The 20127-nt window shown below is 37.6% G+C and overlaps 2 protein-coding genes across 8 annotated transcripts in view; one reads left to right on the top strand and one right to left on the bottom strand.

Annotated features, from left to right (window-relative positions):
• The window catches only part of LOC116841985 (sodium/hydrogen exchanger 9B2), a 69874-nt gene extending 66289 nt beyond the window's left edge, over window positions 1-3585 (top strand). For all 6 annotated transcript variants that reach the window (XM_032810600.1, XM_032810599.1, XM_032810597.1 and 3 more), the window contains exon 7: window positions 651-3585. In XM_032810600.1, the coding sequence (XP_032666491.1) occupies window positions 651-1178 (528 nt within the window). In that variant the 3' untranslated portion in view covers window positions 1179-3585. The remainder of the gene's footprint in view (window positions 1-650) is intronic.
• A 204-nt stretch (window positions 3586-3789) lies between these two features.
• Window positions 3790-19748, bottom strand: LOC116841984 (G-protein coupled receptor Mth2). 2 transcript variants are annotated; one of them, XM_032810593.1, is made up of 9 exons: window positions 18105-19748; window positions 16912-17247; window positions 15123-15423; window positions 12015-12246; window positions 10820-11049; window positions 10651-10729; window positions 7424-7605; window positions 5651-5834; window positions 3790-5318 (listed from the first exon to the last, which is right to left on the bottom strand). In XM_032810593.1, exons 1-9 carry the CDS (start codon window positions 18369-18371, stop codon window positions 4988-4990), a joined length of 2142 nt encoding a protein of 713 aa, XP_032666484.1. In that variant the 5' UTR covers window positions 18372-19748; the 3' UTR covers window positions 3790-4987. The 2 variants fall into 2 exon arrangements, with proteins under 2 accessions (XP_032666484.1, XP_032666485.1); XM_032810594.1 differs by lacking the exon at window positions 16912-17247.
• Window positions 19749-20127: the final 379 nt, after the last annotated feature.

Here is a 20127-nt window from a genome sequence, read left to right as displayed (position 1 = left end):
TTCTACAACAATCCTGCAAATTCCGTCAAACTTGAAGGGAGGGGATGAAGAATCTCTAAATATAAAGATTATAATACAGATTATTAACATATTCTAATGCCGAAAATGATTACGATCGTTCCTTACATATTAAGGCTTAAGGTAAAACGATTTACACAGAGAGAACGATTTCTTTGGATTTATTATTCCTATTCTTTCGACTTGGATTTGTTGAACTCAAACAACATATTTTATGTCAAATATAATTTTGATAACAGACTAAACTATGTATGTGGCTTGATGGAAAAGATGTTATTATTTAAAGAAAGTAAAATTTAATTTTAAATCAAATAATATATTATTTGGTTATATTTTAAGTTTTGTTTCGTGGGACTGTTATTTGATTGAAAAAACTATTGTGTTACACATTTTGTATTTCATTTTAATTTATTTTATTTATTATTTTTCATTTATTATTCACTATTATTTCTTATTATTCATTTTTATTTATTATTTATCATTTTTATGTATTGTATTTAGACTGATATAATATTTGATATAAAAATTCAAGAGCAATCATGGCATTACTAGTCCGTTAGTGAACATTTTGTCAATATCCGTAACATATCGACTTGAACTTCCGATCGTGATGACTTTTCCTCCCGTTGCAGAACCCGGTAGCCACGTCTTTCGAGATCTTCTGGATGATATTCGAGCCGATCCTGTTCGGCATCACCGGCACGCAGATCAAGATCAACGAGCTCGAAGGCAAGACCGTGTATCTCGGGCTGAGTTGCCTGATCGCCGGCATCGTCATCCGGATTGCCATCACAGTGCTGGTCGGGATTGGCTCGAATCTCAATCTCAAGGAGAAGGTGTTCATCGCGCTGTCGTGGATGGCCAAGGCGACCGTGCAGGCAGCCTTAGGACCTAGCACCCTCGACGAGGTCAACAAGGACGATCAGCAGCAGGTCGAGTACGCCGAGACGGTGTTGACGTTGTGCGTGCTTTCGATACTCTTAACCGCGCCAGCCGGCGCCATCATCATCTCGCTCTCAGGGCCGAAACTTTTGACGAAGACTGCCACGCCGGTGGTGCTGCCAGAGGCCTGGAAAACGCGCAGACCGTCGATTCGCGACATCTCGATCATCAACGAGGATCCGGATCTCGAAGAGACGGCAAACGAGCGGAAACCTTGACAGTTACACATGATCCGTGTGCAATCTCAAACTGAACAGCCCTTATAGATAAGACCTCTCGTTCGCGCGCTCTCAGGAAGCAGCCAAAAAACGTCCGAAAGTGCCTTCGTTACTCCGCGATCGCTTGTGACGTGACTGAACTCATAAGCTGCACGTCTACGCACGATAGTTAGCAAAGTGTTAAATGACCAGTGCAGCGACTATTGACAGTCCCCATGTGTATCGATAGTTGTAGAAAGCAACGTTGCGATTATTGACAGCTGCTCAATCGATATCCAGGTGTCCATGGTCGAAAATGGAGTACTCATGACGATGTTTCCGCAGGAGGCGTCTCCACCGAGACAGGCCCGAGCGGAAAGTGGATACGCTCTTGTTATTCCTGATCACGACTTTCAATGGATTTATTTACGATAACGTTTCTCCGTTTCTGACCACTGTTCTTCACGCACGAGATCTATTAGCGAGGATACCCAGTGAACACGAACTAACATTGCATCAGTGCTGTAATCTCCCACTTAGCTATGTAAGTGTAATATAACGTATGTTATATGCGGAGAAAGAATCAATCAATCCGTTGATTGAATTGGCCAACAGCGCATCGCGATTGGAATAAATCTTCTTGATTCAATAGCAACATTATTGAAACTAATAGTTGAGTTAAAACAGTGCGACGCATTACTTCACTTATGTGTTAGGTGAGCTTTTTGACGAAGTTCGTCGGTAGGACTCTCGCCCTGCACCGACATGTAGGATCGCATATTTGGCAGGGTTGAACAGCAACTCTATCGACGACGCTTCGCTCTCCGTGACTGCAAAACGTGGCCTGTATGATTCTTATAGATCCTCAAAATTATCGATACTCTCTAGTTCACAAATATGTTGAGTGGACTTTTCGGGAGAAGCATTTTTCTAATTTGTTAATAAGAAACGTAGATCATGGTTGTCTGCTTTCAAAAAAGTCGCTTAATACATTTGTGAACTAATGCATGATGTTTCAATAACTCGAGTATTAGTTTCAATAACACTGCTATTGAATCAAGAGGATTTATTCTAACCACGACGCTGTTGATCATTTCCATTAATTCAACACTTTTTTTTCCGTGTACATAACAGTTACATTGTTGATTAAGAAATCATTGGGACTTGGTTGCAGATGGCGTGCATGAGAGTGAATGTGCGTAGAATAAGCGATTAAGAAATCATTGATCCCTACATAAATGATTTTATAGAATTACATAAGGAAAATAACCGAATTATGTTTTGGGCAAAAAATTGTGTAAAAATAATTGTGTATTCGGATAAATATTTAATTGTTAAAAGTGAATTACAGAATAAAATGAGAAAAGTTGGTAATTTTTTCACATAAGCTAAAATATGAGAAATTTCTGATAGAAATGCAAATTCAGATAAAATCATATATAATATATATTTCAATGAAAAATTGTTATATATTTCTATCAATCTTCCTTGATCCATATTTTTTAGTAATGTATATATGCAATGTTACTGTTATGTATATATGTAATATTATCGATATCATAATAACATTTTAATGTTAAAATTACTAGAAAAACAGTATTATATTGTTTTTGACATTGTTAAAAATATTTAAGAAGTATTATAATAATATTTTAATGTTTCAAAAACAATTATAGTAATATCTGTGTTTACTGGGTACGGGAGTCTTACTACGCACGTATACAGTGTTTTAATTTTTGTTTCGTTAGCGATACTAATCTGGTAATTCATGTTTCTGAAAAGACGAAAAAAAGCAAGAAAGAAGAGAGAATTCTGAAAGGAATATTCAAGTGTTAACACGTAATGTTTTCCTACCGATCAAATTCCACATTAGCTTTCCTCGAGACGAGTTATTGTTTATTCCGGCGGGAGAGAGAGCATTGGACAAGCATTTCGTCACCTGACGTGTAAAGACATTTCTGTAACGAGCACGCAAACGATCGCGTGGTGGCTCACCGTTAATGTTATTCATTAGGCGCGCCCCGGTTTTGGAAACTGATCGATCAACGTCGATCGTCTGTGCCGCACTGTGTGGCCCTGTTATAACAGACTTTACGACTTTAAAAGAGACGTTTGTATGGGCGATGAATGAACGACGGGTGCAAGGCAAGACGCCAGAATCGCCGGCCACGAAATTATGCCGTGCACATTTCCATTTTCTTCTATGAAGGCGAGTCTTCATGAGGGGAAGAGATGAACCAGGGCACGATTTTCTTGAAGTGGCATAATAAAAAATTTATTTTCAACGGTTCCGGTGCGAAAACAGCGGCGCGAGCTGCAATCGATCTGCCTCCGTCGCAAACAAATATATTGTTGCGAGAAGATGCCAGAATTTTACTGTTAGACTCCATTTGAATATACGGTGAAAATAAAGGCAATTTTTTGCTAACTCGCCGCGTCTCCAGCGTTCATTTAATTCTTCCTGTTGATTTTGATGGAGAGAGTAACCAATCGCCATTATACCAGACGGATAAAGAGAGTAAAAAGTTAGGAAATATATTATACTTGCAGATGAACTGCGCGACTGTGATTATCTATTTACTTAATGTATTTCTTGTCGATTATATTTTTATTTACGTACGGATTTGCGAAAAAAGTTGAAAAATGATTTATTCTGAAAATAACTAATAACTTTTCTAAATAATTTAGAAAAAGCGCATCACATATAAAAGTACATTTCGATGCAGAATTGCTCAGAGTTGCGTGTTTCTTTTGACATTAATCGTGTCAAAGTACTTTCTTTTCTTTTTTTTAACACAGTGAAGTACAAAGATACATCAGAAATATTATCATTCGGCAATGAGATTTTTATACGCATACATGTCTTGTATATACTCGCTCTAGTTCGACGTCATATCTACACTAAATATGTCACCAACGTGTTGCGGCACGTATAAAAATAATCTCTAGCAATTTTTGTCGATGAGACGTCTTCCGCAATATACAGTGACGCAATGTAGTGCGGGGAAAAAGTCGAAAGGTTACAAGTCTTCTTTGGTATTCTTAGTAACATTGCAATTTGCGTTGCAACGCGGGTGGAATTAGTGTTTGAGAAAAAAAAGATCAACATCCGTGCTATTCACAGAATCGCACTTTCCCATCTAAGGGAGAATTCACATCTTGGTAAAAAACAGAAAGTCAGAAGATCAGAAACTCGCGCTGCTCGAGAAAAGCAGAAACTGTCGACCATCATCTGACCATCAGCGCGAATTCTGATTGGCTTTTGCCTTTCTGCCTTTCTACCAAAGTGTGAATTCTCCCTAACGGATGCTTTTCGGCCGTCAAGATAGCAGGCCGAGTGCGAGTGAAGCACGTCGTCACAATATGCATTAATACAAAAGGAAACTTTATACAATGGCATCTCAACGCGGTATCCCCGCCAAGCGCTATTTATATCGCTATTCATACGGCGCCGGACTGTCGAATCGAACGCAATTACTCTCATGGTGCCAGTTATTAACATTCAGACCGCCAAGAGAGGATAATGAAATCACCTCGCTGACAGAAAAGCGGCAGGTTTTGTTTGCAACATTGTTGTCTGTTGGACAGCTCGCGTTCATCAGCCTGTTGCAATTCGTGTGTCAATTGCAGTGCGGATTCCCATTATTCTCATTAGCAACAACAAATTGCAAAATATCGGTCGTGCAAGAGTCAACTGTTCCGACCGCGGCGAGGACGCGTTAACCGCACCAGACGAGTGATTCGAGTAGACAGGAAGAGAAAGCAAGACGGCGAGAAGAAGTCGTAGACATGAATTATTTGTGCTAAGCAGAATCGATCGTGGCGCCATTTCACGGCGCCGAACTAACCGCGAACGTGGACATTATCGTGCTGTTGCTCACGCTTTTCCTCACACGATAAGGATCCTGCAGGGTGGTCGTGTTGTTGCACGCCCGTTTCTTCCCGACATCCAGGCCCAGTCGTCTGCGTAGCGCCAGATAGACGCGACTCTTCAGGACGAAGAGAATGAAGATCAACAAGCCTTGAAGGCAGTTGAAGACGTCGCTGACGTAGAAAATCGCGTCTTGCCACTCGACATTGTATCTCTTCAGGAAGAACGACACCACCTCGCAAATCCAGGACATGCCCATGATGATGAACAGTTTAATGTTCATGATGAATCTGCGGCGACAAAGTGGAGGATAGATGAGGAAAGCTCTTTTATAAATTATTAAGTTGACGCAGAAAGTTTATCATACAGCGAATAGTAAGTGAGTTTTTGCGCATATTATATAAGTGGCTTTGAGAAATCAGAGTTTCTCGTGTCAATGATAAAACAGATATCGAAGTTTTGTGACTACCGGGGCGTATCTTGAAGGCAGACACACTCATCGATCGCCGATTAATAAGTGAAATGTCTCCTTTGGTTTATAATTACTCTCCGTCGAGAGCGAAAAGTGAGTCTTTGCTCCTACCGGCTTGACGAAAATAACTAATGAGACAAATTGACGTACCTGTTGCGGTCAGAATGAAACCGTTTGCTCCGGGGATCCGCAGGATCCGAGGTGACTCTTTTTATTTCCGCTTTCACCTGATTGCAGTGCATCGATGTGAGGACGAAGAACACCACGTTGGATATCAGCTGGATCGTCACCGGACCGACGAAGAAAGTCATCTCGCCGTATAAGCCCGGAAGTTCTGTAGCGTCGTTGCGATTGAGTAACATAAGAAATGCATCAACGTGAAGAGAATCATTTGTAATCGAGATCACGTCGTTCTATTGTGTCTCATCGTCGGTAAATCTCTCCCGGTCAAGTGATTCTTTACTCTTCGTGGTCTTCGTTTATCGTTGAAATAAAACAACACGATGAGCAAGAAGTTATCGATAGAACGTTATTGCGATGACGTTCAATAATATATAATGATTTATAGTAGCTTTTAACGTTGTATATTAACATCATTGCAAATTTTTATTGTATTTTATGCCTAATTAAAGAAAAATCACGTAGAAAGAGAAAAATCTTTAATCTTAATAAATTTTTATGAGCGAATATATTGCTCAAATGAAGCAAATTTTTATGGAAAATACTTAATATTAATAACACCTCCATTAAATCGAATTGTATAAATTGCATAGAACGTTTTATATACAATATAGGAAAGACCGAGACTAGATATCTCATATTTCAGAGTTTTGAAGTCAATTTCTCAGACAACTATGAGTTATCTGAGTGGGTAAAAATTACTTTTATTATCGGAAACATTAAAAGAAACTTTATTCTAGCTAGTAACACGTTGTTTTATTTACTCACAAGATAAAGAATATTAATATAAAATTTCGAGAGGCTCGAAAATTTACTTTACTACTCAATTAGTTTTTCCTATTTTTAAATTATAATATTATTCCAATTTTAATGAAATTCAAGGAAAAAATTATTTATGTTCTATAAGAATAATTTTGTGATTTTATACCTACTGTTCCTTTCAAGATAAATACTAAAGCAAGTATGTGAGCAACACACTCCCAGGGTTATCTAGATTTGAACTCCACTATTAAACCTCAGATACATATTATTACTTCAGACATATCATATTAACTATCATAACAAAACTATGATATTGATATTTTCAGTTCATTTTCAGATTCATTAAAATGTATAAAAAAACATCTCAGAAATTCCATATCACAAATTATCTGCTGATTGTGTTATTGTAATGTCATTATTGACAAGAGATGTAATCTGGATAATCATAGCCTGAGCTTAGTCTCGAGTCGCGAGAAAAGTTAATCACGAATTTCTCGATCGTTATCAAACGCATTACTTTGGCGATACAAACGATACTTATTGTGTAAGTAGTTAATCTCAGTGCTCTTTATATATCAAGGCGTAATGACGCTTGAATTCGCTTCGAGCTCGATCAATGTGGCTACTCGAGAAACTTTTTAATTATCGGATAATTGCGACACGACGATTGGCACCATCAAAGGAGACCCTACGTTTGCGCTTCAATCGATGCCTCAATACGATAAACTTTGCCGCGCCGAACAAATTTTCCAACTGCGACTCGCTCGATACGAGCTCCGTCTTGCAGAAGAAAGAAAATTACGTTTCAATTACAGTGCACGAGAAAACGAAATATTCAACGTCACCGAGCCAGGAATACTGTCTCAAGGTCCCGCCGCAGCTTCGCAATTGACAAATTTGCATTACTCAAATAGTAGTTACTTATCAAATAGTAATTACTTATCACTTATCAAATAGTAGTTATCGGATCAGGTGACTCACGTGTGAACCAACAGCTCGTATAGCCGACATTGGGTCGCAAGTACATCGGCAGACTCTCCGTGTAGTCGAAGATGATAGTCAAGATCGACACTAGGAGAGAAAAGCCCCACGCATACAAACAGTACAGCAGGAACCTTCGTCTGTGTTTACGTCCCTTCGTGATCGTGTCCCCACGTAAGCCTCTGCGAGAGAGAAATAATCCATTATCGTTATTTTATTCATTAGAGTAAAAAATACAAAAATGACGATACATAGTCGGGAAGGCGGCTCTATGTATGTAGCACTCTTACTTTATCGAGGAGACTGAACATATGAGAAGAGCGATCGAGTGGGAAAACCCGTAATGTGCGTTGTCCTTAAATTAAGCGGCCTCAGTATCGCCGTCATTTGGACGATGGACGAAGAAAATTAGCTAATGACTCGGCACATAGTACGACACGTTTGCATGTCGCGTTACAAGGACTAAATTGTCCGATGCTGTTCAATGGGTTTGTCCCTAATTCAGAGAAGCCATCAATTAGGGAGCTGAACAGAAGGTTTTGAGAACGACACGCGAGAATACCACGTAATTCGTCGTTTGATGACAACGACGACGCGAAGACGTAAAGAGGAGAAATTGCGGAATTCTCGATTGAGAGATCCTCTGGCGCCGAGGCTATTGAGATACATAACCATCTTCGCTGACATGGATCTATTTTCTGCGTGTATTTACGGAGCCCCCAGCTAGAATAGCATCTTGAATACACAAACGCCTGCAACCGGCAAGGAACGTGGGACAAGGCGCGTTGGATCGCGCATAACCATCTGGATACTCCTTGCATCTCGCGAAGCATCCGCGCGAAGAACGATTTCTCTTCGCGAAAGCCTGTAAATAATCTTCATATCCGGTAGCTTTATCAGTATCCTAGATACTAAGCGCGAGAGATGAAGAGTTAGCCATTAGACATACATTGTCCCGAAGAAAATGTACTAAAGTTTAAAAAGTAAGACAATTTCCTAAAAAGCCACAATATCCGAAATCCAAATGCCAAGACAATCCACTGAAATATAATTTTAAGGCTCCTGATTAGTCAGCTGAGAACTTCGCGTTGACGACATGATTGTAAACGGCAAAATGATGAACTATTAAGCGGGAAAATAAGTCTGTTCATTTCCGAAGAACTTCTGCACTAGTGAAGACTATTGCAATAAGTTTAAGTGAAAGAAAGTATACATGTTTTCCTGTAACTTACTGCACTGGTGCAAAAGTTCATCGAAAATGAACAGACCTAATGATGTAAGCAAACGACCAATTTTTTCCTGCAAACCCCAACGTTATTACTGAGTGTAGTGCGTGCATATCACATGTGATTGGAAATATGGAAATGCTCCGGATATTGCTTATATATAATATTTGCTGCTAGTTATTTGATCATATTCGATTTTCTGTCAAAATGAGACGATTTGTCACATTTATTTTGCGGTTATATAATCAAATATTTCGGCAAAAGAGGAATATTCAGGACATTTCACAAGCGTGAAATGTTCACAAACAGTTTACAAGTGTCATTTTAAAGTAATTTATTTCATATATCTTTTTATTTAATTTGGTCTGGTTTGCAGGAATTTTGAGCATGGTTTTCTTTGCTTCTGACGTCATCAGTCTAATAGCCTTAACAAAATATTGACATTGTCTCATTGCAACCGGGTGCATTTCACTTCATTTGAGTATAGCAAGGGTGCGTTCTGGGAGCACGCCACTAACATTACCGCGTTCTTCTATCTTTATCGCTCTTTAGACATATAACAAGGATAGAATGGTACAGTAGCGCTAAATAGCGCTAATAGCTCCCGGAACGCACTCCAAGTGTGCACCTAAATAAGTAAGTATTAATCCTTCGTCGGCATATTTGCTTTTCGCTGCTTAGATTGATACATTGTATTTATACAATAGCTTTTTGATATAGTTTTATTTAAATATTCTTAAATATTTGATAAATGTATTTATCTAGATACTATATTTTTGAGTATACAAAAGGCAAATTTAGAAAATTTTTCGTAATTATTATTTTCAATATAGATAACTTGAAATATAAGAGAAAATGATGTATTGATTCTACGTAAAAAAAATGAACAATTTTGAGAAAACCGATCGGTAATATTAATCTTTGCACTTTCCTCTCTAGCATCAATATAAATTTGCATAATGCAACGGAATTTTACTTAAGGTTTCTCTGTTTTGTTTACAATAATCTATTTCATTCTACGTACAGAAGTATTAAAAAGAGATCATCGAGAGAGAAATAGATATTTTACGAATATTTCACATCTTTTGTACTGAAAAGTACCCGAATAAAATAAAAAATACTTCAGAAAATAATTTACTATGTAATAGTTTTATCTTTAGTATTATTTTGTCCTTAATACTAATTTTATTTTAGTAGTTTTATACGCATAATGATCACAGTAATTGATTTGTGTTAGAGAAACACATGATTCCCTTTAAAAAATTGAAGTTAACCTTGACGGGACTTTCCAAGCTCATTCTAAGATCAAGTAAACATTATAGTATTGTGATTTTTGAAGAAACAGACTTCTCAAATTTCGTGATTTTTATTTGCACGCCCACCGTTAGTTGAGTGAAATTAATTGAAAAATAATTGACGAAGAAGAAAGAACTGATTTCTTGTAGTTAAAAGTTCTCTCTCTTCCGTTCACTCGTTTGCAATTTCGTCGCGTGCGCCGCGTTGGCGCTATATAAAACGCGTTGAGTCATTTCGGTGTTTAATGTTTACCGTTGTATATTTCTTTTTACTACCGCAGCACGTGAAGAGCGTACGATAAATTCGTGGAGCGCCTATGAGCGTCCGAAACAATAGGAGGGTTAATGGAACGGACAATAATGATGAAGCATCGTGTGGAAGGTCAAGTGAGGTAATCGAGACTCCCCCTGTCTTTCTCTTCCTCCTCCGTCGAGTAAGCAAGACAACAACGACCTTTCAATCATAGGATGATATTACGAAGCTATGAAAAAAAGATAGGCTCATTCATGGGTTCATCGTCGGAATTAACCGGACGTAATTCTTAAAAGGTTATTGTTGACTTTATCATCATCATCGGTACATGATTACACTGTTTCGCATTCAGTCCATTTCGTCGATTGCGGAAGTACAGACCCCCATCTCCCCCATCATACAGCCTCGTCGATTACCTCACCCACTTCGATCGTGTCATCGTGACTAACTTACCCGAAGGTCCACCATATGTCGAAGCATATGACGTTGAGCCAGGAGAACGCCGACAAAAAGGAGAAAAGCATGGTGTAACCTAGAAATATAGGTCTCGTTTTCCCAAGGCGCACATATACGTAAATGTGTTTTTTTTTTGCTAGAATAGAGTCGCGTGTCGCTCACCCACCCAGAGCCTTGCAGATTGCCGTGACCTTTGGCTCCTTGATGTTGGACGCCACGCCGGGCGTGATCCACGGAATGACGGCCAGACAGGTAAACGCCAAGAAGAGACTGCTTACGTGGCACATGAGGGTTTTACCATGGAGATTCTGAAGGTTCGGTAGGCACACGTACACCAACAATGTTACCAGCAGGAAGGTACAGCTGGTGAATTCCAGGACGGTGTTCACTTTGTAGCTACACAGAAATCGACGATTTTCTGTCGTGTTTCGCATTTGATTGTGTTATGATGCATGATGTATGACAGTTAGCATGAGTCCTCTTGGTACGCATAAGTAAGATCGAGCATCGCGCGTTTCTTTCGTTTATTGATAGACAGCGATATAAATATTTCTCTTGATTCACGTGCACGCGAATTTCAGACATTTACAGCTGCCGAGTGCCGAGCAGTATCTATCTATCTATCGCGCGATGCTCCGGCTGCGCTGTTTGTATGTTTGACTTGGCCAAGTTTAAACACAAATAAAGCCGGTCGTGTTTCGCCAAATTTGATAGAATTCGCGGCAGACCGGAGTCGAGATGTTGTCCGTGTAGTTACGCAATACTCCGGCGCTACACGCCTCGAGTCTCTACAATACAATATACATCACTCTTTAATGTTAGATTTTATATCGATCAAATTTGTCGAAATTTGATTGCAAAAAATGAAACTCAAAGATATAAAAAATAAACAAATTCATGAAATAAATCGACCATTAAAATATATAAATCTATCAAATGAATTAGTCATCAAAATAAATTGATTTATCAAATGAATTGATAAACTTATCAAATTAGAAGCACAACTCAAATAATTTTATCGAACAGAAAAATACGTAATTGTTAAATTACAATATACATATGTATGACAAATTATAATATATTTATATATATATACATATATATATATATATATATATATATATATATATATATATATATATATATAATATTATACATTTTAATCATATAATTTATATAAATTAAATTTTTTTAAATTTCATTGTAAAAGATGAAGCAGATTGAGATCGTCAAATAAATAAATTTATCGCATAAAATGATGAATTTATCAATTAAAAACGCATCTGGCGAGCGAAAAAAATTATCAAATGGAGTACTGCATGGCGAAGGTGAAAATAGCATAATAGATATTACTAATATACCTCGTTTTAATGTTTTGTACTGGTCCATCTTTTTCAAAACAAATGAACAAATAGAAGCCTCTATTGTAGTGCGATTTGTTATAATAGACATCCATGCAATACTGATCCAGATTGTAGATCGGGTAATTTTCGACTTTCACGTGTCCTTGTGAGGTCATCGACCATTTCTCTTTCGTCGGATTCACCGGATACATGCCATACAGACACGGCTTCCCAATCAAGACCCCGTAATCTGAGCAACCGGAATTAAGCGTGCGTCAATGAGTTTCTCGGAACGAGAAACATGGCGATAACATTGTTGTTTTTTGCTTCAAAAAACAACAATGCTGCTCATTATCAGTATTATTAATGTATGTATTTATATTACTTGAGTGAAACTTATCAATGTTAACGAGGGCCCCGAAAATCTTCCCAGAAAAAATACGTTTGAAATATATCGAAGAGTTACTGAAGCGTAAGTCATTTGTGATAAATCTTATGTAATATTGTTACGTCCGGGCAAACATCACAATTCCTTCCTTTTTGCCATAAAAATCTTAAGTGTTCTGAGTGACGAAATCGTGAGTGCACACAGCGAAAAAACGAGAATACAGTTTAAACATCAGAAGTGCGGTGTACGGTTCTTCTGAACATTAACCTTCTGAGTTAATATTCTAATATTTAATATTCCAACTGAGTGTTTACTTTAACATTTTTAACCGTGAGACAAAAAGGAATGATAAGAAACGCGCATGAAAAAACGATAGACAAGTGAATTATAAGTCAACATTTAACTGTCAATTGGCACTTGGCAATTGGCAATTTCCTCAACCTGAAGATAATTCCGAATCAACGATATGATCAGGTCCACTGGATAAGCAAACGAGGTGCTATCAAAACAATTTTCAAGGGAGAATACCATAAATATCATGAAGAATAGCAGATACCAAAAATTGCACAGAACTGCCCACTCAGATTATTGATAATTATAGAGATAACAAATAAAAGGCAGAATTGTAAAGTAAAACAGATATATGTAATAAAATTCAAATAATCTCTCTTCTACCTCCTATTCGTCCGATAAAAGAAATGAAATAAGTCTCCAGTAGAATATATTGTTTCCTAATAAAGAGCGACAAAATAAAACTGTAACGATTACTACCTTGAATATCTTCGAAAAATGAGAGAAAGAAAGTTTTCCAACAGGAATTACTGTCACCTGCAACAATCTAAATTGACTCTTCTGATTTTTTATCTTTAATCCGGGAAGTATGTTTGGGCCTCACGAGTGTGAGTACTGAAGAATTGTTGTGTGCTTCCTCTAGAATGTAACACATTAATTTTGCTTTTATAATTATAAAGAAATAATTTAAATATTAAATGTACAAATTAACTCGTGATTGTCACAATTAATCGATTGTAACTTTATTTTAAATTAAAATCTTTTACTCGTCGCATTGTAGTTTTGGAGAGCGTCAACCTTTAAAGTAAGAAAATATTATATAACTAAGAGAGAGAGATAGAGAGAGAGAGAGAGAGAGAGAGAGAGAGAGAGAGCGCTACATAACTTCACAAAGTAGTATTAAACACGATGTTATTCGATAAGCAGCATACCAGAGACTGTATTCTTTTTGCATTTCAATTAAAAAAAATGTTTTTGAGATTAAGAAAATGATTTACTCTGTTTTACGAGAAGGTATTGTGGTTTACAGTACATATAAAGAGTGATATCGAAAATATCGGAATGGTAATTCCGATCAAGAACATTCTGAAGCGCTAGGAAAAATTGAAGACGAGGAATTGAATCAGCTATTGCAAAAAAATCTTTGTCAAAAAACTTGGTATCGTCCAACAAACGATTTCTAATCGCTTGCATAAGATGGAGAGAATTCAGAAAACCATGAATTTGTACACCTAATATTTGGAACATTTTAAAAACTTTTCAATTATATTCAGTAAATAATCCTTACAAATACTTTAAGGATATTCTTTTCTATTACAGATTTACGAATCTTTGTCTACAGTATTAAACATATATTGACAGAATATACGATTCGGATATTCTAGAATTAAAAGCATTCGTATTTCATAAGAATATTCATGAAATATTTTGTGCTACCTGGGAAAATCAACCAAGTTCAAAGAACGGCTATTACAATATCCTATACTGGATCCTATATACTAAAACTTCTCCGAGAAGCCGAGAGCATTAAACCTTTTTACGTCGTAAGTAAGATTTTACTTCCTCCCTCCACCTACTCTTCGTTTCTTCCTATTCACAGTGGCATGTTTCACGCCACACTGAAACCCATCTAACATACTTCCCTGTTTTTATTATTCATAGTTCTTTTTCTCCTTCAAGCGTTCAAATCCAGGTATTCTCCTGATCTATATGCATTCCAACACATAAACAACCATGCGCGTACTTTACCGAATTTCTGCTTGTAAATAAGAAAGAGAAAAGAGAAGAAGAAAAAAATTTGCTTGCTACGAAAAAAGATCTATACGCGTCGTAATATTGGTTGCAATTTTTATTGTAATGTCAAATTTTGTTTCATGAATAATGGTTCGCTATGAAAATTCAATCACAATATACGCCAGACGTCACAAGCCTTAACATTCATTTACTAGGACTTTTTATGATTTTCAATCTTATGTTCATATATGTCCAAGATTAAAAATCGTAACCCTCATTATAATGTCAAAACATATGTGATATCTGATGCACCGTAACTCCACGTTTTTTATTACCCACTGTTAATTATAAACATTACTTTTTATTTTAATCCTTTTTATTTATCACATTATTTTCATGTTCTTTCAATCTCCATTTAATATATTATCCTGTCTCGAATAAAGGAATTTCTAAGTAAGAAAGTTCCTAAATCTAAATAAAAAGAATGAATGATTTGTCAAGTGAAGTGAAATCGACTCTCCAGATTATTGACTCGCGTTACAGACTTGCTAATGCGTTCAATTGTCAAGCAGTATCCCCTAAATCTTCACTGCTTGCGAGAAATTCCATCGCGTTGCCGGACGTAACAATATATCGCAATATAATTAGAACCCCAAATGAGAGTTAAGTTTCCTCTGTGGAAGAACGTCAAGCATAGATTTCGTTAAAACAACCTTTGGTGGCGTCGAAAGTAGAAGACTGCGTTGCGTTCAAGGCTCTCGTGAAGACTGAGTGAAATTCTGCCACCCCTTCTGTAACGCGCTTTCTGCAATACGGCGCGTAAAAGAGTTCATCTTCGGCGCAACACTTTCTGATACAGGCGTTTCTGTCGCAATATTTCTGGTCTCTGCAAACGCGTACTATCATGCTGCGATTGGACGCGGAATGCGGCTTCATATCGAAGCACGCGTTATCCTTGGTAACAAAATACTCCTCTTTGACGATGGAATCATGGTTAGATATTGGAATCATCGCCTGTCAAATCATTTGTCACGTAATGTAAAACTTCAACCTGCGTCAGTGCTCCCAGAAGAGATGAATAGCTGCTAATTTTTCGACGTAACGCGAAATCATGAATAATGCAATGTTTGGAAGATTTCTATTTCGGGAAACACATTTTAGAAAAGAAGGAAACAAGAAAGCCACTAAGAATTAATTTTCAACCAATAGGAACCGTGCAAGAATGTTGATAGAAAACAATAATTTCTTATGGGAGAATAATTAGGTTATTTAACAACAGTATTGTTCGCTGCATATAAATAATATTAACGGAATACACGATAAAAATATTGAAGTGAAAATTACAACAAAATTTTATAACATTGGATTATAAAAAAATTATGACCGAAATCAATCATTAAGGGGGATCATTAAGCTCCTGATTAGTTAGCCGAAAATTCCGTGTTGACGGCCACATGATTGTAAATGAATTATTACTCTTAAAATGAATCAGTGAAACATTATTGAAAACAGTAAATATATATTGATTTTCAGTTATAAGTGTTGCACTGAAAGTGCTCAGTGCTATACTTATAACTGATATCAGTGACTATTCACTGATTCACTTTAAGAGAGTAAGTTCACAAAGTGCAAACTATTACAATAAGTTATATGGTCCAATGTGCACCAGTTCAGGCAATTCAATTAAAAAGAACAGATCTATAGTGAAAGAGAGTACACTTGTCTCTCTCTCTAACTTATTGCATTAATGCAAAGTTCATTGAAAATGAATGAATCTAATGATGTAAACAAACAATCAATTTTTTCCTACGAACCACAGCGTTATTACTGAGTGCGTGTATATCATATGTGAAATTATGTGGAATTGTGATATTTAATGCATATAAATAATTATTAGATCATATTTGGCACCGAGACACATAGCTGATTTTTTATCAAAACGAGGCGATTTGTCACATTTATTTGGGAATTATGTAATAAGTTATTTCAGCAAAAAAGAAGTATCTGGAACACTTCACAAGTATGCAAAAGAGATTGTCATTTTAATGATATATATTTTTATTTAGTTGTGGTTCGCAGGAATTTTGGGGCATAATTTCCTCGCTTCTGACAATTCATCAATATAGCCGGGGTGATTGCCTTAACAGCATATATCTCCTAGGAACATCCTAAAGACGTCCAGAGAAAACCTCTTAAGGATATCTATAAAATATCTATAGAATATCGTGTGTTATCAAGAGCCTTAAATCGAAAAGAATTTAATTGATATTTTTACAATTCTGGAAGAGAGAATAGGGAAACACTAATAGGAAAAAGACAATAATAATTAATGTAAATTAATAATAATCAACGACGATGTATAAATCTTATATATCCTAGTAGAATAGTGTTTAAAATTGCACTTTGAAATTCTCAGAAAATTAACATCGTAAAGTTGTTATCTCGGACTTTAGCGTGTGTACGCTGATTCTTATGACAATATTTGTTTTTTCTTACGCTCACCGAGTAAGTACCGTTCCACAAAGAGGCGTCATAGTCATCGATTTCGTAATCGACGATTGGACCTTCGCATTTGGGTGGACCCTCCGAAATTATCATCACACTATCCTCATCGACAGTCTCATTCGACAAAAGGCTCGGCGCACTATTTAACTGGGACACGCAAGCTTTCGTGCGTCTGTCGAATATTGTGTCGTGAGGGCAACATTTTCTGATATATATGATCTGCGGGGTTAACTCGTTAACCTGCCGATCTTTATTGGACCGACATTGAATGACTACCGTACTTGCATTGAGTCCGGTTTTTGGATCGTGAAGTATATCGAAACAAGCCGGTATCTGTAAACGTTTTATCAAATCTGTCAAGAGGGATTCAACATTCCTATATTTAACTTTGACTTATAAAATTGATGGCGCGCAATTGAAATCGAAACGGACGATCCGATTATGATCACGACAAGTGGCGTCCGACGTAAAGAAGTTTCATTAAAAATAGCATTTTTTCGAGTGAAAAATTGTATTTAGTTGTTGCAAAGGACGTACTTATCACGGAAAAAAGACGAAATTATAGGGAATTATCTTAGAACTAATTTTATTAATCAAAATAGTGATCATTGACTTTAATTCTATATGAAAACGAACGTGCCAAATTGAAAAATTTAATTAATAACTTAAAATGTTATGTGGTTATTTGCAAAGTAGTGGAGAAATTTTGTGTTCAGCTTGACCTAATTTGATTTCATACAAGCATTATCGTGTCTTATATCAGACTCTGTATAAAAAAAATCAATTTTTTTGAAACTAGAATTACTTAGAAAAACCAGGATGATAGAAAAAATTTCTCTGTAGTTTTTAATTCAGCGTAAGTAATACTATATACTAGATAATATCATTTGATTTATATGACTAAAAAAACTCTTTATAAACTTGTGTTATAAGAGAAATATTTGTGTTATTAATACTTGTGTTAAGAGAAATACAATACCCAAGTGAGTTCTCTTAATTACACATGACAAATTGAATTAATGAAATTGCAAATTTAATGAATTTGCTTAATTACAAAAGGAATTACTAAAGGAATGTAGTTGATAACATCCGACATTTGACATTTCACTTGAAATGAATGGGGCCTCGAAGTCATAATCGAGGACGGGAGCAGAGAAAGATCGATCTGACGAGTATGTCGCGCGATTTACCTCCTGGTGTTCGTCAGCAACAAAATCATCGAGTGCCGTTGTCACGATATCCTCTAGTTTGACGCATTGCAAACGTCCTCGGTATAGGCCTGGCCTGGTATTGTTAGGATAAGCAAAGTATATCTTCATGCCTTCTTCGTCCATACAGAACACTTCGGAAGATCCAAAGTAAATATTCCCCCTCGGACAACATTTTGTCAATTCCGACGACGCCGACCGCATCGAAAGCAGCGCAAAACCGAAAAAGACAAACCTCGTGATGAGCATAATGGCGCGAAAACTATAATCATCCGCTTGTCCTACACCCACCAACAATCACCTTTGATTGTTATCCCCTCCTCCGACAACTCTTTGACATCACGTTTCAAATTACTATTCTCCGGTTATCACTTCCGTCTGCTCGCGACTACTCTCCGGAAACGTGACTTCACTTGTTGTACACAGCTTATTGTGTTATTATCTGCAGCACGTATCAGTTTCTTCTCTATGCGAATATGTTTCACGCTTTATCGATCGATGCACGCCAACCGTTGTGTTTCTCTCTCTCTCTCTCTTTCTCTCTCTCTCTCTCTCTCTCTCCTCTCTCAGGTTTCAAAGAAGAGTCCTGTTCGCTTCAACAGTTGTTTCCGAGCGAATGAAAACTGGCGAGTCTCGAGTACGTTTGCCAGCGCGTCGTCTGATGAGGACACGCAACTCACCGTTGCATTTTTCAACGAACGCGCCAACGAATTATCAATGCGTTCGTGCACGAGCACACCAATGCTGGTCTCGTTTTTTTCCTTTCCTTGAATTTTCCTTCTAATCCGCAGTTTCGAATTACGTCTGCGTCATCGGATTCGAATTCCCAGACAGCCGGGTTTCGCTGAATGAAAATAGTTCCGATCCCGAGTACGGGCGACGTTGAATTATTACTCTTTCATGCTCAACGTTTAATCGTTCCGCGCCGGAACTTACATCTCTTCCGATTTTAGCTTCCGCGGCTTGGCTTGGCACGGAGCCAAGTTTTTCAATCTTCTTGTAACTTTCAAATCGTCAAGTGCTTGAAAAGCCGGATCCCTGATGCGTCTTGAAGTCCACTCGCTTCCCCGGAGTCTACTTAGTGTATCACGGACTTTCGGTCCCAGGATAAGCAGGTGGTTAATTAATGCTCCGCTCAGTCGCTTATTTGCAGCCGGGACTCACTTGTGGAGTTGCGATCTGGCTCGCCCTTTTCTCCTTGCTCTCTGATCTCGTCTCGTCTACCTCGGGCGAAGTTAAATACCGAAGTGACTGCGTGCGCTCCTCTATCGGCGTCCGATCTGCGAGTTAATCGGTCGCTCTTGTCGTTTGCGTTTTTTCTTCTCGAGGACGTTCGGCCAATCGATTTTACAACGCCCTTCGTAACGGTGGCATTGCAATCAACGTGATTAACCTGAGCATTTGCACATTACTACCGGACGTTTCACATAATGAGGACAGCGACGCGACGTTCGCGGCAATCGCGCATTTGAAACTGCGCGCTCTGCTCCGGTTGTGTCCTGCGACAACCGGAGCGGGAAAAACTCGCGGCGAACTTTAACCTCACGCTTCGTTAACGACACCGGATACGCACGGATCTACAAGTTCGCACGTCTTCTACAAGCGCCCGGATTCATCTGACGCCTCTCTTTTCTCGTCCCGTTTACGTTTCCCCTCTCTTCTCGGTCTGTCAAGTCACCCACTCGCTCATTCACTCATACATATATATGTGCACACTCTCTCCCTCCACTATCGTCTGGTTTTCCTGTTACAGTACCATGTTCTTTTGTTTCCCTTTTTCTCAAATTCTTCGGCCATATTCCATTTAACCTTCCCTTGGAAGAACCTCAAATCCTAACTGAGAGTCCGTAATTTTCAAAGATTTTTTTTAGAAAAGATAAAGATTTTTTTTAGAAAAGATAAAAATTTTTTTCTTTTTTTTAGCGTGCTATATTAATTAAAGAGTTGTTTCTGATCCATATGCTAAGCTATAAAACAACTGCGACTATTCTGAAATTCTTCAAGT

This window comes from Odontomachus brunneus, unplaced genomic scaffold (assembly GCF_010583005.1).
Source record: "Odontomachus brunneus isolate Ranch 3 - 2012 unplaced genomic scaffold, Obru_v1 Obru_scaffold_019, whole genome shotgun sequence".
NCBI classification, from domain to species: Eukaryota; Metazoa; Arthropoda; class Insecta; order Hymenoptera; family Formicidae; genus Odontomachus; species Odontomachus brunneus.
The sequence above is the reverse complement of the archived record's forward strand: the minus strand, read 5'-3'. Positions and strand labels throughout refer to the sequence as shown.